This window comes from Bison bison, unplaced genomic scaffold (assembly GCF_000754665.1).
Source record: "Bison bison bison isolate TAMUID 2011002044 unplaced genomic scaffold, Bison_UMD1.0 scf7180017864472, whole genome shotgun sequence".
In the NCBI taxonomy this organism is placed as follows: Eukaryota; Metazoa; Chordata; class Mammalia; order Artiodactyla; family Bovidae; genus Bison; species Bison bison.
In genome coordinates, this window is record NW_011495033.1 from 3,994,795 (window position 1) to 4,008,343 (window position 13,549).

The following is a 13,549-nucleotide window of genomic DNA, read 5'->3' on the forward strand; positions in this document are numbered from 1 at the left end:
CAGCTTCAACATCAGTCCTTCCAATGAACACCCAGGACTGATCTCCTTTAGGTTGGACTGGTTGGATCTCCTTGCAGCCCAAGGGACTCTGAAGAGTCTTCTCCAGCACCACAGTTCATAAGCATCAGTTCTTCAGTGCTCAGCTTTCTTTATAGTCCAACTCTCACATCCACATATGACTACTGGAAAAACCATAGCCTTGACTAGACGGACCTTTGTTGGCAAAGTAATGTCTCTGCTTTTCAATATGCTGTCTAGGTTGGTCATAACTTTACTTCCGAGAAGTAACATCTTTTAATTTCATGGCTGTAGTCACCATGTGCAGTGATTTTGGAACCCTAAAAAATAAAGTCTGTCACTGTTTCCATTGTTTGCCCATCTATTTGCCGTGAAGTGATGGGACCGGATGCCATGATCTTAGTTTTCTTAATGTTGAGGTTTAAGGCAACTTTTTCACTCTCCTCTTTCACTTTCATCAAACATGGAATCGTTGTTGAACTATGTCTTACTGTAGGAATTATAATAATCCACAGACACATGAACTGGTAAGGAGAGGACTGGTTTATCCATTTCATTAGTATCAATGAATGATCTCCAGTAAAATTTTACTAGGTATGTGTATGATTTTAATTATAATAGTGATTCATAGACAACTGATGAAAATATTTGTCCATCCAAGAGTTTTTTCACGTAAAGTCGTATGGTCAGAGCAATTAGAAAATGTTTTAAATTTATCTCAATTTAGGTGAACTTTTGTTGTTGTTGCAGAGATCTTGATTTAAAGTGTAAAAATATATTACATTAGGATAAAATTCTGAGAGGAGTAAAAACAGGTTTAAGGAGAAAAAAGGATGATATAAAATTTCTGACTGTTAAAGTGGTTGTGTGTATATTTTTTTAAAATATCAAACAGATAATAAATCATGGTATTTGTAATATTTATACCATTGGGTATATTTGGGGGTGATGTAACAGTTTTATTTCAAACTGTCAACATTTATAAGGTGGTGGAAATTACAGCCTTTGAACAATTTAAACATCAGACTACTCCATCTTTCAAAATTATTGTAGGAGATATCAGAGGATGACAGTTAAAGACCATTGTCCTAGAGGATTCTTGCTGTGACAGCATAGGTTGAGGATGTAAGGGAATGTGTCAGGGAAGAAACTGAGACCCTCCGTGTTATGGCTGTTGAGATAATAGGGGCTGCTGCTAAGAAGAGATGGTCTCAGAAATTCCCTGGCAGTCCAGCAGTTAGGACTCTATGCTCTCACTGCCGAAGGCCGGGGTTCAATCCCTGGTTAGAGAACTGAGATCCCACGAGCCACTCAGCTGGGCAAAAAACAAACAAACAAAAGTCTTCTCTGGGTTGAAAATATCCTCAAATAATGACTTTACCTTTTGCCAAAATCCTGGAAACCACGGCTCATCATTCTTCCAGCTGCTCAGTTTCTCTCCTGTGTTTTCTTATTTTTGTATCCTTTCCTCTGGTCCTTGACCTTGTTCTCCCCGACCCCAAGTTGACCATCTGTACCTTGCCAAATCCTTTGAGATACCACTGAAGCAGAACCAAAGAGAGGAAATGACAGTACCTTCAGCCATTCCCCACAACAGTTTCATGTCTTTGCGCTTGGCTGCCTCATTGACGCTAATCTCATCACTGGCCTGACCGCCCAGCCCTAAGCAGTATGCATGCCCTGTTCCAGGGCTCAGTGAGGGACTCCATGTCCTTACTGTAAAACACAGTAGGAGGGAGGCCTGCTTTGCTGGGGCCGGGAGTGATGGACGCCAGGAGATCTGCCTCCTTACATCCAGCCTGCTGCAGCGTCGTGACTCAGCACTGCTGCTCCAGCACTAGGCTTTTCCCTAGGCGATGTATGTCTTGCAGTGGTAATGAAGGCTTCCCACTTTTCTCTTGGAACTTTGAAGTTTTTCTATGGCTCTGCTGCCTTTGAGATCACAGTTATCTACTTCACATAGCACACCACAATTTTCATCTGCTTTAAGATAGTGAACAGACCTTAGAGACTAAGAAAATTAAAATGGTAAATATTTGAGAAGGTTACCATTTTTGATGATCAGATAAATGCAAATTGCACATGAAATGCTATTTTCTTCTGACGAAATAGCAAAGAATAAAATAGATAGTGGTGGTAAATATTGCCCCATCATCAGTAAGGCATAAATTGGTTGAACCTTTTTTTTAATGTCTTAAAAGTTATATTTAACGTTATTATTACTTAAACATTTTTTATCCTCTTGTTTGAACATTATGCCTTTAAATGGGTTCAGCCTTTCTAAGGGCAGTTTAAACTGCTTAAAGCAGTTCAAACTTTTTGACCCAGTAACTCCACTTGGGAGAAGGCAATGGCACCCCACTCCAGTACTCTTGCCTGGAAAATCCCATGGACGGAGGAGCCTGGTAGGCTGCAGTCTATGGAGTCGCTGAGAGTCGGACACGACTGAGCGACTTCACTTTCACTTTTCACTTTAATGCATTGGAGGAGGAAATGGCAACCCACTCCAGTGTTCTTCCCTGGAGAATCCCAGGGAGGGCGGGGCCTGGTAGGCTGCCATCTATGGGGTCGCTAAGAGTCGGACACGACTGAAGTGACTTAGCAGCAGCAGCAGCAGCAACTCCACTTCTAGGTGTATATCCTAAGGGGGGAAAAATTCCACATACAGATAACTTTAAAAACATGAAAAAGAAAATAATGGTACATCATAAAATGTAGATAATCTACAGTTATTTAAAAATATGTTCATGAGGAGTTTTGTTTGTTTGTTTGTTTTTTGCCATGCCTTACTGCATGCAGAATGTTAGTTCCCCGACCAGGGATCAAAACCGTACTCCCTGCAGTGAAAACACTCCTAGCCACTGGACTGCCAGGGAGGTCCCCTGAAGAGTTTTTAATAGCATGGAAAAATAAGTTTAATGTAAGTTCTTGGTAAAAGGAAATCATGTTTCACCTCTCAGAGGTTTTGACATGAAGTAAAATATCAGCAGAAGTTAAAAATGAGTGATACTCCACTTTGATAGGTCTTCCTAAAGCATATATCCTAGTCTCAGGCTCTCAATGAGGAGAGTGAACATAAACTCAGAGCTAAATGACATTCAGTTCAGTTTAGTCGCTCAGTTGTGTCCAACTCTTTGCGACCCCATGAATCGCAGCACGCCAGGCCTCCCTGTCCATCACCAACTCTTGGAGTTCACTGAGACTCACGTCCATCGAGTCAGTGATGCCATCCAGCCATCTCATCCTCTGTCGTCCCCTTCTCCTCCTGCCCCCAATCCCTGCCAGCATCAGAGTCTTTTCCAATGAGTCAACTCTTCGCATGAGGTGGCCAAAGTACTGGAGTTTCAGCTTCAGCATCATTCCCTCCAAAGAAATCCCAGGAAAAGCAGGACCCCAATTTTATTTATATATCTCAATCTCAAAACCAATTGTGTTTTTTCTTAAGCATTACTGTCTTTCATCAAATCTAAGATACTATCAATTTTAAAAGCATACCAATGTCACTGGTGTTAAAAAGTAAAAAGATAGTCATCTTAGAATTTACTGAATACGGTAATTTCCTTCTAAATCCGTAGTCTACAACTTTTTTCACCCTGACCCCTGAGGGAGGTAGTAGACTCATCGGTTATAGCAAATCCCTATAGCAAGGAAATCTGCTGTGGACGTATATTGAAATCTCTTGGGGTGAATGCTGTGCTGTTGGTTGAGAATCACGGCTCTCAGTGGTAAAACTAATAATGAATCTTTTCCCATTCTGTTCACTTTTCCATTTCTAAAATTTTATAGTAAACACATAATCAGAAGAAAGTTATTTTAAATTTTATTTATTTATTCAGTTTCGGCTGGGCTGAGTCTTCATTGCTACACAGGCTTTCTCCAGTTGCAGCAAGTGGGGGCTGCTCTCAGGTTGTGGTGCGTGGGCCTTTCACTGCGGTGGCTTCTCTTGTTACAGAGCACAGGCTCTAGGCATGAGGGCTCAGTAGTTGTGACACACGGGCTCAGTAGTTTCAGCCCCCAGGCTCCAGAGCACAGGTTCAATAGTTGTGGCACAGGAGCTTAGTTGCTCTGTGGCAAGTGGGATCTTCCCGGATCGGGGATCAAACCCATGTCTCCTGCATTGGCAGGTGGATTCATTACCACTGAGCCACCAGGGAAGCCCCCCAAAATATTTTTAAAAGTAATTTTTAGATTACTTTTAATTAAAAAAGTAATTTTGCTTTTAACCTACCTCTGGATTTTTTCTAGCTTGGCTTCATCAAGCCGTGAGCTTTGCTCCTGCTTTTAATAGGAAGGGCTCCTGTATATCAGTGGGTGGGAGGGGGAACAAGGTGCTGGCACTGCATACTGTTTCTGCAAAAGGAACAACCCTGTTTCTCCGGCTAGATGAGTAAGAAACCTCAGCATCTTCAGGAGAGCCGGGAGGTTGGACAGGCTCTGCAGCAAGCCAGGAATGTCATGGTAAGTGTTGACTGACCTTAGACCATTGCTGGGTCTCCTGTGAAGATCAAGAATGGAGTGGTGAGCAGATGATGGTACTCAAACGTGGGAGTGAAGAGAGGTTTCCTTTTGTTAAGGACATCTCTTCCTTATTGGGAGCTTGAAATTGGGGTCAGTGGCTTTCCTCCAGTGTCCCTGCTTACTTCCTGCTTAATGACTTTATTTGATCTAGCCTAACCTCTTCTCCCTGTACAGCAATCATGGGTGCTCCTCTCTAGAGAGCTGATATCCTTGCTTCACCTGTCTTTGCTGCACTTAGATGAAGATAAGACTGCTTTGAGTCAGGAGGTAAGCAGCATGAAGATGGAGGCAGAGACCTCTGGTGGGACTGAAATTCAGCCAAAGAAAGAAACCAGACACAGTATCTGATTCTTATCTTATAGACTCGGCGTGCAGAAACCTTGGTGTCCTGCTGTTTTGATGTGTTGAAGAAACTGAAGGCCAGGCTTCAGAGCCTCAAAGCAGAAAGGGAGGAGGCAAAGCACAGAGAGGAACTGGCCCTCAGAGGCAAGGATGTGGTAAGGTGTCAGGCTTTGATTCCTGGATGAGGGAGGTCTCTTCCTAAGGTTCCTGCAGGAATACAAATTGACTAGAGTCACAGATGGGTGGCCTGAGAACTGCCTGCCCTTGGGGAGTAATGAACTCAGCTACTGGTGTGACAGGTAGTTACGGTTTTCTGTGCTGTTTCCTTCTGTGCACGATGTCCTCACAGCCTCTTATTTAAACAGGCAGAGACAGTGCTAGAGGTCTTCTGTGCACACGCCAGCCAGCGCATCAGCCAACTGCAACAGGACCTGGCATCCATGGGGAAATTCAGAGGCCTTTTGAAGGAGACCCAGACCCAACTGGTAATTGAGGGCATCTTCTTTCCTGGGATCCACGTTGACACACTGGGAGGGGGTCATGTACCCATGCTTCCCAGTATCCAATGGGAAGGGGCACCTCCATTGGCAATCCTTCTCATGTAGGTAGGGCTTCACACTGAGCAAGAAGAGTTGGCTCAGCAGACAGCGAGTCTTACTTCAGCCTTGCAACAGGACTGGATAGCAATGCAACTGGATGTGAGTATCGGCGGGCATTATACTGCTCCTCTGCTCACAGCTAGCCCTGTTAGAAGTCTTTTTTCAAGCATGCTCTCTTGACCTATTTGCCTCCCCCGGTAGTATGTAACATGGACAGCTCTGCTGAGCCGGTTTCGACAACTCACGGAGAAATTTACAGCCAAGAGCCGGCAGACCCTGCAGGAACGTGATGCTGCAATTGAGGAAAAGCAGCAGGTACACAGGAGAGGGGACTGCTTAGGCCTGGTTTCCTCCTCCTTCTCCACAAAAGGCCTTTCTGATGAGCCTTTTCCCCTAGACCTATCTTCTTTTCATCTGTGGCTTTGGAGACCAGCCAGTCCGTTTGCTGTTAGGTGGCCTTCCACACCTTCTTCATCAGCTTTTCTCCTGTTTCTGCTTTTTCCTGAGGATTAGACTTATTTGCTGCAGTGAACAAGGAGAGATTGGCTGTCCTGTCTGGAAAGAGAAACTGGACTAAGTCTTGGGACTCCTGATTCAGGAGGAACTGTGGGAAGAAAACTATCTTTTTCTCCTAGGTTTCCAGGGAGCTGGAACAAGTCTCTTCCCATTTAGAGGACTGCAAAAGCCAATTAGAACGACTGGAGTTGGAAAACAGTCGCCTGGCAGCAGGTGTGCATGGGTGCGAGCAGTTGTACCCTACTGAGGCTTGGGGTGTGGCAGCGGAGCAATAGCTGCTCTAGAGCACTTGTTTTGGAGCAGAGGTGCGGGGAAGTTTGGGCCTGCTGACCACATGTTGTCATTAGGATCCTTTTGGCCTAGATCTCCAGGCTCAGCTGCAGATTCTGGCCAGCACAGAGAGTCAGCTAAAAGTGCTACAGAGTCAGCATGCCCATTGTACCCAGGACCTGGCCATGAAGGACGAGTTGCTCTGCCGGCTCACCCAGAACAGTGAGGAGCAGACTGCTCAGTGAGTTCCTCTTGGGCTGTGGTGGCGGTAAGCACCCGGAACAGGGGACCAGTGGAATCTCACATAAGGTCTCTGGCAGATGGCAAAAGGAAGAAATGGCGCTAAAACACGTGCAGGCAAAGCTGCAGCAGCAACAGGCGGTCCTGGCCAAGGAGGTGCAGGACCTGAAGGAGACCCTGGAGGTAAGTAAGGTGGCCTGGGGCAGGGGGGCTGGCAGGAGTGTGACTCATCCCTGATGGTACCGATGTGGGGTTTGAGACTGTGGACTGGAAGAAGCCTCTGATCCCAGGACTCTATAAAGTGTCCCACTTGGATGCATTTCCCTGCCCTGCCCCCCCTCGCTCCTTGCCTTCCTTCTTTCTCCTGTCTCCCCAGTTTGCTGAACAGGAGAATCAGGTTGCTCACCTGGAGCTGGGCCAGGTTGAGTGTCAGTTGAAAACCACGCTGGAAGTGCTCCGGGAGCGCAGCATGCAGTGTGAGGGCCTCAAGGACACCGTGGAGAACCTGAAGTAAGATCTCTACCTCTCGGTGCTTCTCCCTGAGGACTTCTTTCCCAGGCCTGCTTCTGGAAGTGGAAGTCTCCAAGAAGGGAATCATACCAGGGTCCGAGAGCCTCTTGTTTCTCTCTTTGAATGCAGTTCTGTGGGGGCGGTTTGGGGAGGTGTTTGGAGAAGGTCACCTGGTGTTTGGCCATCTTCTCTGTTCCTTTCTTATTGTTGTTTAGTTGCTAAGTTGTGTCTGACTCTTTCTGACCCCATGGATGGTAGTCCGCCAGGCTCCTCTGTCCGTGGGATTTCCCAGGCAAGAATACTGGAGTGGGTTGCCACGTCCTTTTTCAGGGAATTTCCTGACCCAGAGATTGAACCTGCATCTCCTGCATTGCAGGAGGATTCTTTACTGCTGAGCTATGTGGGAAGCCCTTCTTTATTTCCATGCTAAAATTCCTTATATCCTTCCTTATTTCAGAGTTAAACTAGCCAGCATTGTAGCGGAAACACGGCAGCAAGACCTGGAGAAGATGCGCCAGTATTCCCAAGAGCTGGGGGTGCTGACGGAGCAACTCCACAGCCTGACCCTCTTCCTACAGACGAAACTAAAGGAGAAGGTAGGATATGGGGTTTCCTTCTCTTCCTTTATGATCATATCTTCAAATAAAGACAGTTTTATTTCTTCCTTCCCTGTCTGTAAACCTTTTATTCCCTTTCTTACTGCATTAGCTAGAACTTCCCCCCTGATGCTGAAAAGGATTCAAGTTGAGGAAGTTCCTCTCTAATCTTGGTTTACTGAGGTTTTTTCCAGTTGTATCTTTATTGTATAGAATAGTCTTCCTAAAATACTGTTCCATCTCTGTGACCTTCAGTGACTTTCAGTTGCCTACAGGATATCTTCAGCCTGTTGTCTGTCTCCTTCTTTCCTATTATGAACTCTTTACTCCCACTAGACTGCCTACACACTACACACACATCTCATTTCCATTCTTACCTGGATGCAGGCTGTTACCATGTTCATTCTCCTCTATCTTGAAACTGGAAATGACTTTTCCTTCCTATTAAAATCCTCCCTGGTTCACCTTCTTTGAAATGTTCCCAAACATCAGTGGACTCAGTGATCTCCTGCTATATTTCTCATGAGCTTACTCTCCTTTTTCACTTGTATTAATTTTCCTTGGATGTTTGGTCTCTTCTGCTAGACTGTGTTTATAGCAAGCAGAAGTTTAGCATTGCTTCTTTGGCTTCCCCACAGTGCACACTGCAGAGTAAATGGTGGATATCTTTCAGATTGCAGAGTTAATTAGCTTATTCAACAGTTAAGGGCAGAGCCAGAATCCTGAAATCAAATTGCTTATGAGCTGACGCCATTCCCCAGCATGTGATAAGCACAGAAATCTAGTCTTGGGAAGACAGACAGATGTAAATTTGTCATTTTGACTTGTGATTGTGATAGAAGGTTGTCTGAATGGCCACAGAGAAAGGAGCATCAGCTTTAGTTTGGAGAGTTAGGATGTCATCTCAGAGCAGGTGACTCTTGGGCAGAGTCTTGAGGTTATAAGTTTGTAGAGCAGGGGTGGGTATACAGGAAGGCCCACCAGGCAGAGGGAACAGCATATGGAAGTCATAGAGGCATTTAGGGGTACTTTTTGTAGTGTCTACCCTGTAACAAGACCTGGGTCAGGTGCTGGGACTAACCAGGTGAACAAGGCCAAGGCTCTGCTCATAATGGAATGTGGCGAGTTTGGGGCCTGGGAAGTAGCCCTGTATGAGTGGATTATAGAAGCTATGTGGGGCAGGGATGACAAGGGGAAGAGGCTGGAGAAGTAGGCAGGAGGCCAGATTTTTGAAGACTTGAACTAATGGCAATTATAGAAGGGATATGGAAGAGGGGATGGATTGAATTAATTCAATACATATTAAGGAAGTAAAGGTAATAGAGGGCTTCTCTGGTGGCTCAGCAGTAAAGAATCTGCCTACAGTGCAGGAGACGTGGGTTAGATTCTTGGGTTGGGAAGATCCCCTGGAGAAGGAAATAGGCAACCCACTCCTGTATTCTTACTTGGGAAATCCCATGGACAGTGGAGCTTGGAGGGCTACAGTCTATGGGGTCATAAGAGTCAGACATGACTTAACAATTACATAACAACAGAAGGTAATAGAATATGGTGACCAGTTTGATATAGGAGTAAGGTGAAAGAGTGACTGATGATCTTTTTTGCTGGAAAGATGGCAACACTCTCTAGAACTGAGGTTGGCAGACTTTTCCTGTAATATGCAATATGATAAATATTTTCAGCTTTGTGAGGTATGTGATCTCTGTCTCAACTACTCAACTCTGCCTTTGTAGCTCAGAAGCAGCCATAGAGAGTATGTAAATAAATGGATGTGGCAATGTTTCAATAAAACTTTATTTACAAAGACAGATGGCAGGCCAGATTTAAACCACAGGCTGTAATTTGCTGCCCCCCTGCTCTAGGATCTTAAATACAAGTGGGGTGGTACAGGAAAAATGGTTAGCTCAGCTTTATACATAGTAAATTTCAGGTGAACCGTGGAGCAGACTGGTAGATTTTTCACAGGCAGTTGAACCTTTGCACCAGGAGATTGGGAAAAAGTCCAATTGTAAAGAGACAGATTGAAGGATCATCAGTGTAGAAGTGGATGTTTCTGTGGAGCTCCTGAGGTGAAGCCATGTGGGGAATGAATTAGAGTGTAAAGGGGATCAAGTATGAACCAAAAGGAGCCCACAGTTAAAGACAGACCTCTGCCCAGAGAGAAGAAATAGCCAGAAAGGTATGAGTCCTATCTGTGAAGCAGTCATGTCACAAAAGCTAAGAAAATGAAATATCTACTAGAACGTGGTCATTGGTTATTACATAGGTCAGGTAAAGATCTGAAAGGAGTCCACTGCATTTGAAAGTAACGGTGCCCTTGGAGCACGAAATAACGAGGATGCCATTGGTGTTCCAATAATGGTGGAATGGTGGGGCAGAATCCTGTGTGTAGTGGCCCAGGGATTCCGTAGATGGTGGGAATTTTAGGCAAGAAATGTAGGCTTTTCTTTCCTTTTTTTTAATTGAAGGGAAAGAGAAAAGGCAGTAGCTAAAAGGGTACTTAAGGTAAAAAGAAGGCTTTTTAAAAAAAATTCTTGTTCTAGTGAGAGAGAATTAAGTTCAGGAAGAGGAACTAATTGAAAAGTTGAAGATAGAGAAGAGAGGTGATAGATAGAACAGCATTCCCACGGAGATGGCTAGTAAGTTCAGAGAACTCAACTAACCCTGAAAAGCAGCTGACATTTTTTCTCCCTTGCCCTCAGGCTGAACCAGAGACCCTCCCGATAAGCACAGCCAGTGCTTTTTCCCAGGAACACCCTCCGCCCAGTGACAGCACTTTCTTGGGAAGTCCCCAGACAGCAGAGGCAGATGAAGGTTAAAGGCCCAGGAATTGAAGGGTGGGAAAGTTGGGACCCTTCTCCTGGTATCTTCAGCTGTTGAAGATGCTGCCAACAGACCCTGTCTCTCCCTGGTTTCTGTGGTGGCAGATCCTTGACGGGGTCACCAGAGGGGCCCTCTGCCATGGTTGGTTTTTGTTTCAGACCCAGAATCTACTCCTGTGCCCTTGCTTGGAAGTGACAAGAGTGCCTTCACCAGAGTAGCATCAACAGTTTCCCTTGAGCCTACAGGTTAGGATGGGCTCCAGGGATCCTGCCTCATTTCTAGATCTGGTTGTGATGATAAAGACTAAAGCAGTGAGAAGTGCTTTGCTCTAAAAACCTCAATTCTATTTGGGCTTATTTCAGTTCTGCCTTTGGGGGATCGGTAATGTTCCGGATTTTCAAATCCTATGGGTGGGGAACATGGATAAGAGTGGAAGAAGTGATGGCTATGTACTTCTTCCTTCCAGAGTTAAAGGGCTTTGCCTCTCATCTAGTACTTTCTCTTTCAGAAACCCCAGGCATTGAGAAGAGCCTGGCAGAAATGGGTACTAAGACTCTGGAACTTCAGAGCCTGTGTTCCTTGCTGCAGGAGTCTAAAGAAGAGGCTGTCAGGACTCTGCAGCAAAAGATGTAAGTGGAGTGCAGTCTTAGTGAGAGAGGGCAGGTCATGTGAGCAGCCCCTTAATGTCAAGGGCCCAGCCAGCCCCTGGTGGGGGCAGGAATAATACTGAATTCTTCCCTCCCTTAGATGCGATCTGCAGGCTCAGCTGCAGGCCCAGGAAGAACAGCATCAGGAAGCCCAGAAGGCAAAGGAAGCGGACATAGAGAAGCTGAACCAGACCTTGTGCTTGCGCTACAAGGTGGAGGAGGGGCCTGGAAGTGAAGCCATGAGGAACTGGGGCAGCTGTGCGGGCCCACTGGGGAGCTGCTGTCTCCCCAGGAATCTGGGTGGTGGGGATTTTCCAACCATTGCCCTAGTTTTGCCCTTCCTGGGGTCAGACAATTCACATAATTGGGAACCAGCTATAGGCTGACCCATCTTCCAGGCTGACCTAGAAGTCAGGAACTCTAGCAGAGCTCTCTCTACAGGGAAATGTGCCTGGCCTGACCTAGCCCTAGAGGAAGAATTGGAGTGTTGGTAATTGGTATCACCTGGGCTGAGCATGAGTCAGGCATGAAATCTTATCTCTTGGCAAGGGCTGCAAAGAAGCCAGCTTTCCCACTGCCTTCTCACCTCCTTTTCTCTCACAGAATGAAAAGGAACTCCAGGAAGTGATACAGCAGCAAAACGAGAAGATCCTGGAGCAGATAGACAAGAGCGGCGAGCTCATAGTACGTTTGTCATGATGCCTGGCCTCTGCCTTCTGTGTCACTATAGCCAGGGTCCCAGATGTGGGAATTGGGTCCCCTGGTCTACCCTTGCTCACCACAGGGGGTAAGGATGGAGAGGACCTTTGAGCGCAACTAGATACCTCTCCATTCTCATCCCCAGAGGCTTAGGGAGGAGGTGACCCAGCTCACCCGCTCCCTTCGGCGTGCAGAGACAGAGACTAAGGTGCTCCAAGAGACCCTGGCAGGCCAGCAGAACCCCGACTGTCAGCCCATGGACACGAACTGGATCCAGGAGAAAGTGTGGCTCTCCCAAGAGGTGACTCAGAGTTAACCAAAGAGCTGGGCAACTGGTGGGAACCTTAGGCTGTGCCCCTACTCATCTGAACATATCTATAGGTGGATAAACTGAGAGTGATGTTCCTGGAGATGAAAAATGAGAAGGCAAAACTCGTGGTCAAGTTCCAGAGCCACGTAAGGATTTCCATGCCATTCCAGGCTGTTTCCCATCTCCTCTAGCAATTTCCCTGCCATGTCTACCTTTCCCTACAAGCTATGTCATTCTTTTAAGGATAGAACTTATGCAGCCTATTTGTTTTTTAGAGAAACATCCTGGAAGAGAATCTGCGACGCTCTGATGAGGAGTTAAAGAAATTAGATGACACTGTTCAGCATATTTACGAGGTAAAGGCGGGAGGGCATTGATGCACCTTAGGTACTTGGCATAAGGCCTGGCCAGGGGTACTGATGAGCATAGCTCTGATTCGCAGCCTGTGCTGAGATCTGGGCCCTGATTCACTGTTGTGGCCTTCTCTGTGGCTTCCATTTTCTCCCCTCTAAGAGGGTGCTTCCTAGGCCTGGTGCTTCCTGGCTTGTGACCCTGAGCTGCCTTTTCTGAATCTCTTCCCAGACTCTGCTGTCCATCCCAGATGTCGTGAACGGCTGCAAGGAGCTACAGGGATTGCTGCAATTTCTGAGCTAAGAAACTGAAAGCTGGAGTCTGTTGCACCCCTTTTTACCTGCAACACTCCCTTACCCCAACATCAGGACCAATTGGCTTAGAGCCAGCTCTGTTTATAAAATAAAGTATATTTAATGTATTTCTTCAGGCTCACTGAATCTTATTTCTTGGGTGGGAGGTGGGTAGATGAGCTCAGGGGGAGGCAGCTTGGTCCTTTTGCCTGGGCTCCCTACCTCCACACACCCCTCCCAACGCATCCAGAGCCACAGCCAGCTCCTGACTCCTTTTCTTGCTTCCCCAAATACTCTGGGCACTGGACTACTTGTTCCCTGGCTCACTGCCTGGTGGGAAACAGACAAGGCTTCATTCTCTTACCTTCTCCATCCCCCTCTGGGGTAGCCCTGGTGAATAAGGGGGTCAGGACAAAGAACCCTCTGCCCTGGACTCGCACACTGTTGCTGCCTGTGTTCCACCTACCCTATCTATGGTAATTGTTTACGGTGACTCTCCTTCATCAGACCAGGATACATCCCCAACAGCCAGCACAGTCCTCTGCATAAGGCCACCGTGGCAGGAATCAGAACAAGGCCATTTCCTGCCAAGGTGGCCTTTCCGCTGGTGTCTGGGCTCCGCGAGGTGGGAGGAGGACAGTCTACAACCACCTCCGAGATCCCGGCAGTCAGTCACTCCACCTCATCGCCGCGCCTCCGTGGGCGTGGCCTCACCGCGCACTCCAGTCCTGGGAGGGGGCGTGGCCAGGGCGGGGAGGGGGGAGGCCCCGCCCTCCGGGGGGAGTCACGTAGCTCTGCGGCAGCCGCAGAGCTACGT

General features: G+C 46.7%; 1 protein-coding gene across 1 annotated transcript in view; it reads left to right on the forward strand.

The window, feature by feature from the left end:
- Nucleotides 1-12,860, forward strand: part of SPAG5 (sperm associated antigen 5) — an 18,783-nt gene extending 5,923 nt beyond the window's left edge. Inside the window, exons 5-24 of the mRNA XM_010861417.1 lie at nt 4,402-4,476; nt 4,711-4,803; nt 4,899-5,033; nt 5,244-5,363; nt 5,484-5,576; nt 5,679-5,792; nt 6,113-6,206; nt 6,357-6,504; nt 6,584-6,686; nt 6,880-7,013; nt 7,471-7,609; nt 10,312-10,423; nt 10,591-10,677; nt 10,941-11,061; nt 11,180-11,291; nt 11,683-11,763; nt 11,924-12,079; nt 12,160-12,234; nt 12,364-12,444; nt 12,671-12,860. Of these exons, the coding sequence (XP_010859719.1) occupies nt 4,402-4,476; nt 4,711-4,803; nt 4,899-5,033; nt 5,244-5,363; nt 5,484-5,576; nt 5,679-5,792; nt 6,113-6,206; nt 6,357-6,504; nt 6,584-6,686; nt 6,880-7,013; nt 7,471-7,609; nt 10,312-10,423; nt 10,591-10,677; nt 10,941-11,061; nt 11,180-11,291; nt 11,683-11,763; nt 11,924-12,079; nt 12,160-12,234; nt 12,364-12,444; nt 12,671-12,742 (2,145 nt within the window). The 3' untranslated portion in view covers nt 12,743-12,860. The remainder of the gene's footprint in view (nt 1-4,401; nt 4,477-4,710; nt 4,804-4,898; nt 5,034-5,243; nt 5,364-5,483; nt 5,577-5,678; nt 5,793-6,112; nt 6,207-6,356; nt 6,505-6,583; nt 6,687-6,879; nt 7,014-7,470; nt 7,610-10,311; nt 10,424-10,590; nt 10,678-10,940; nt 11,062-11,179; nt 11,292-11,682; nt 11,764-11,923; nt 12,080-12,159; nt 12,235-12,363; nt 12,445-12,670) is intronic.
- Nucleotides 12,861-13,549: the final 689 nt, after the last annotated feature.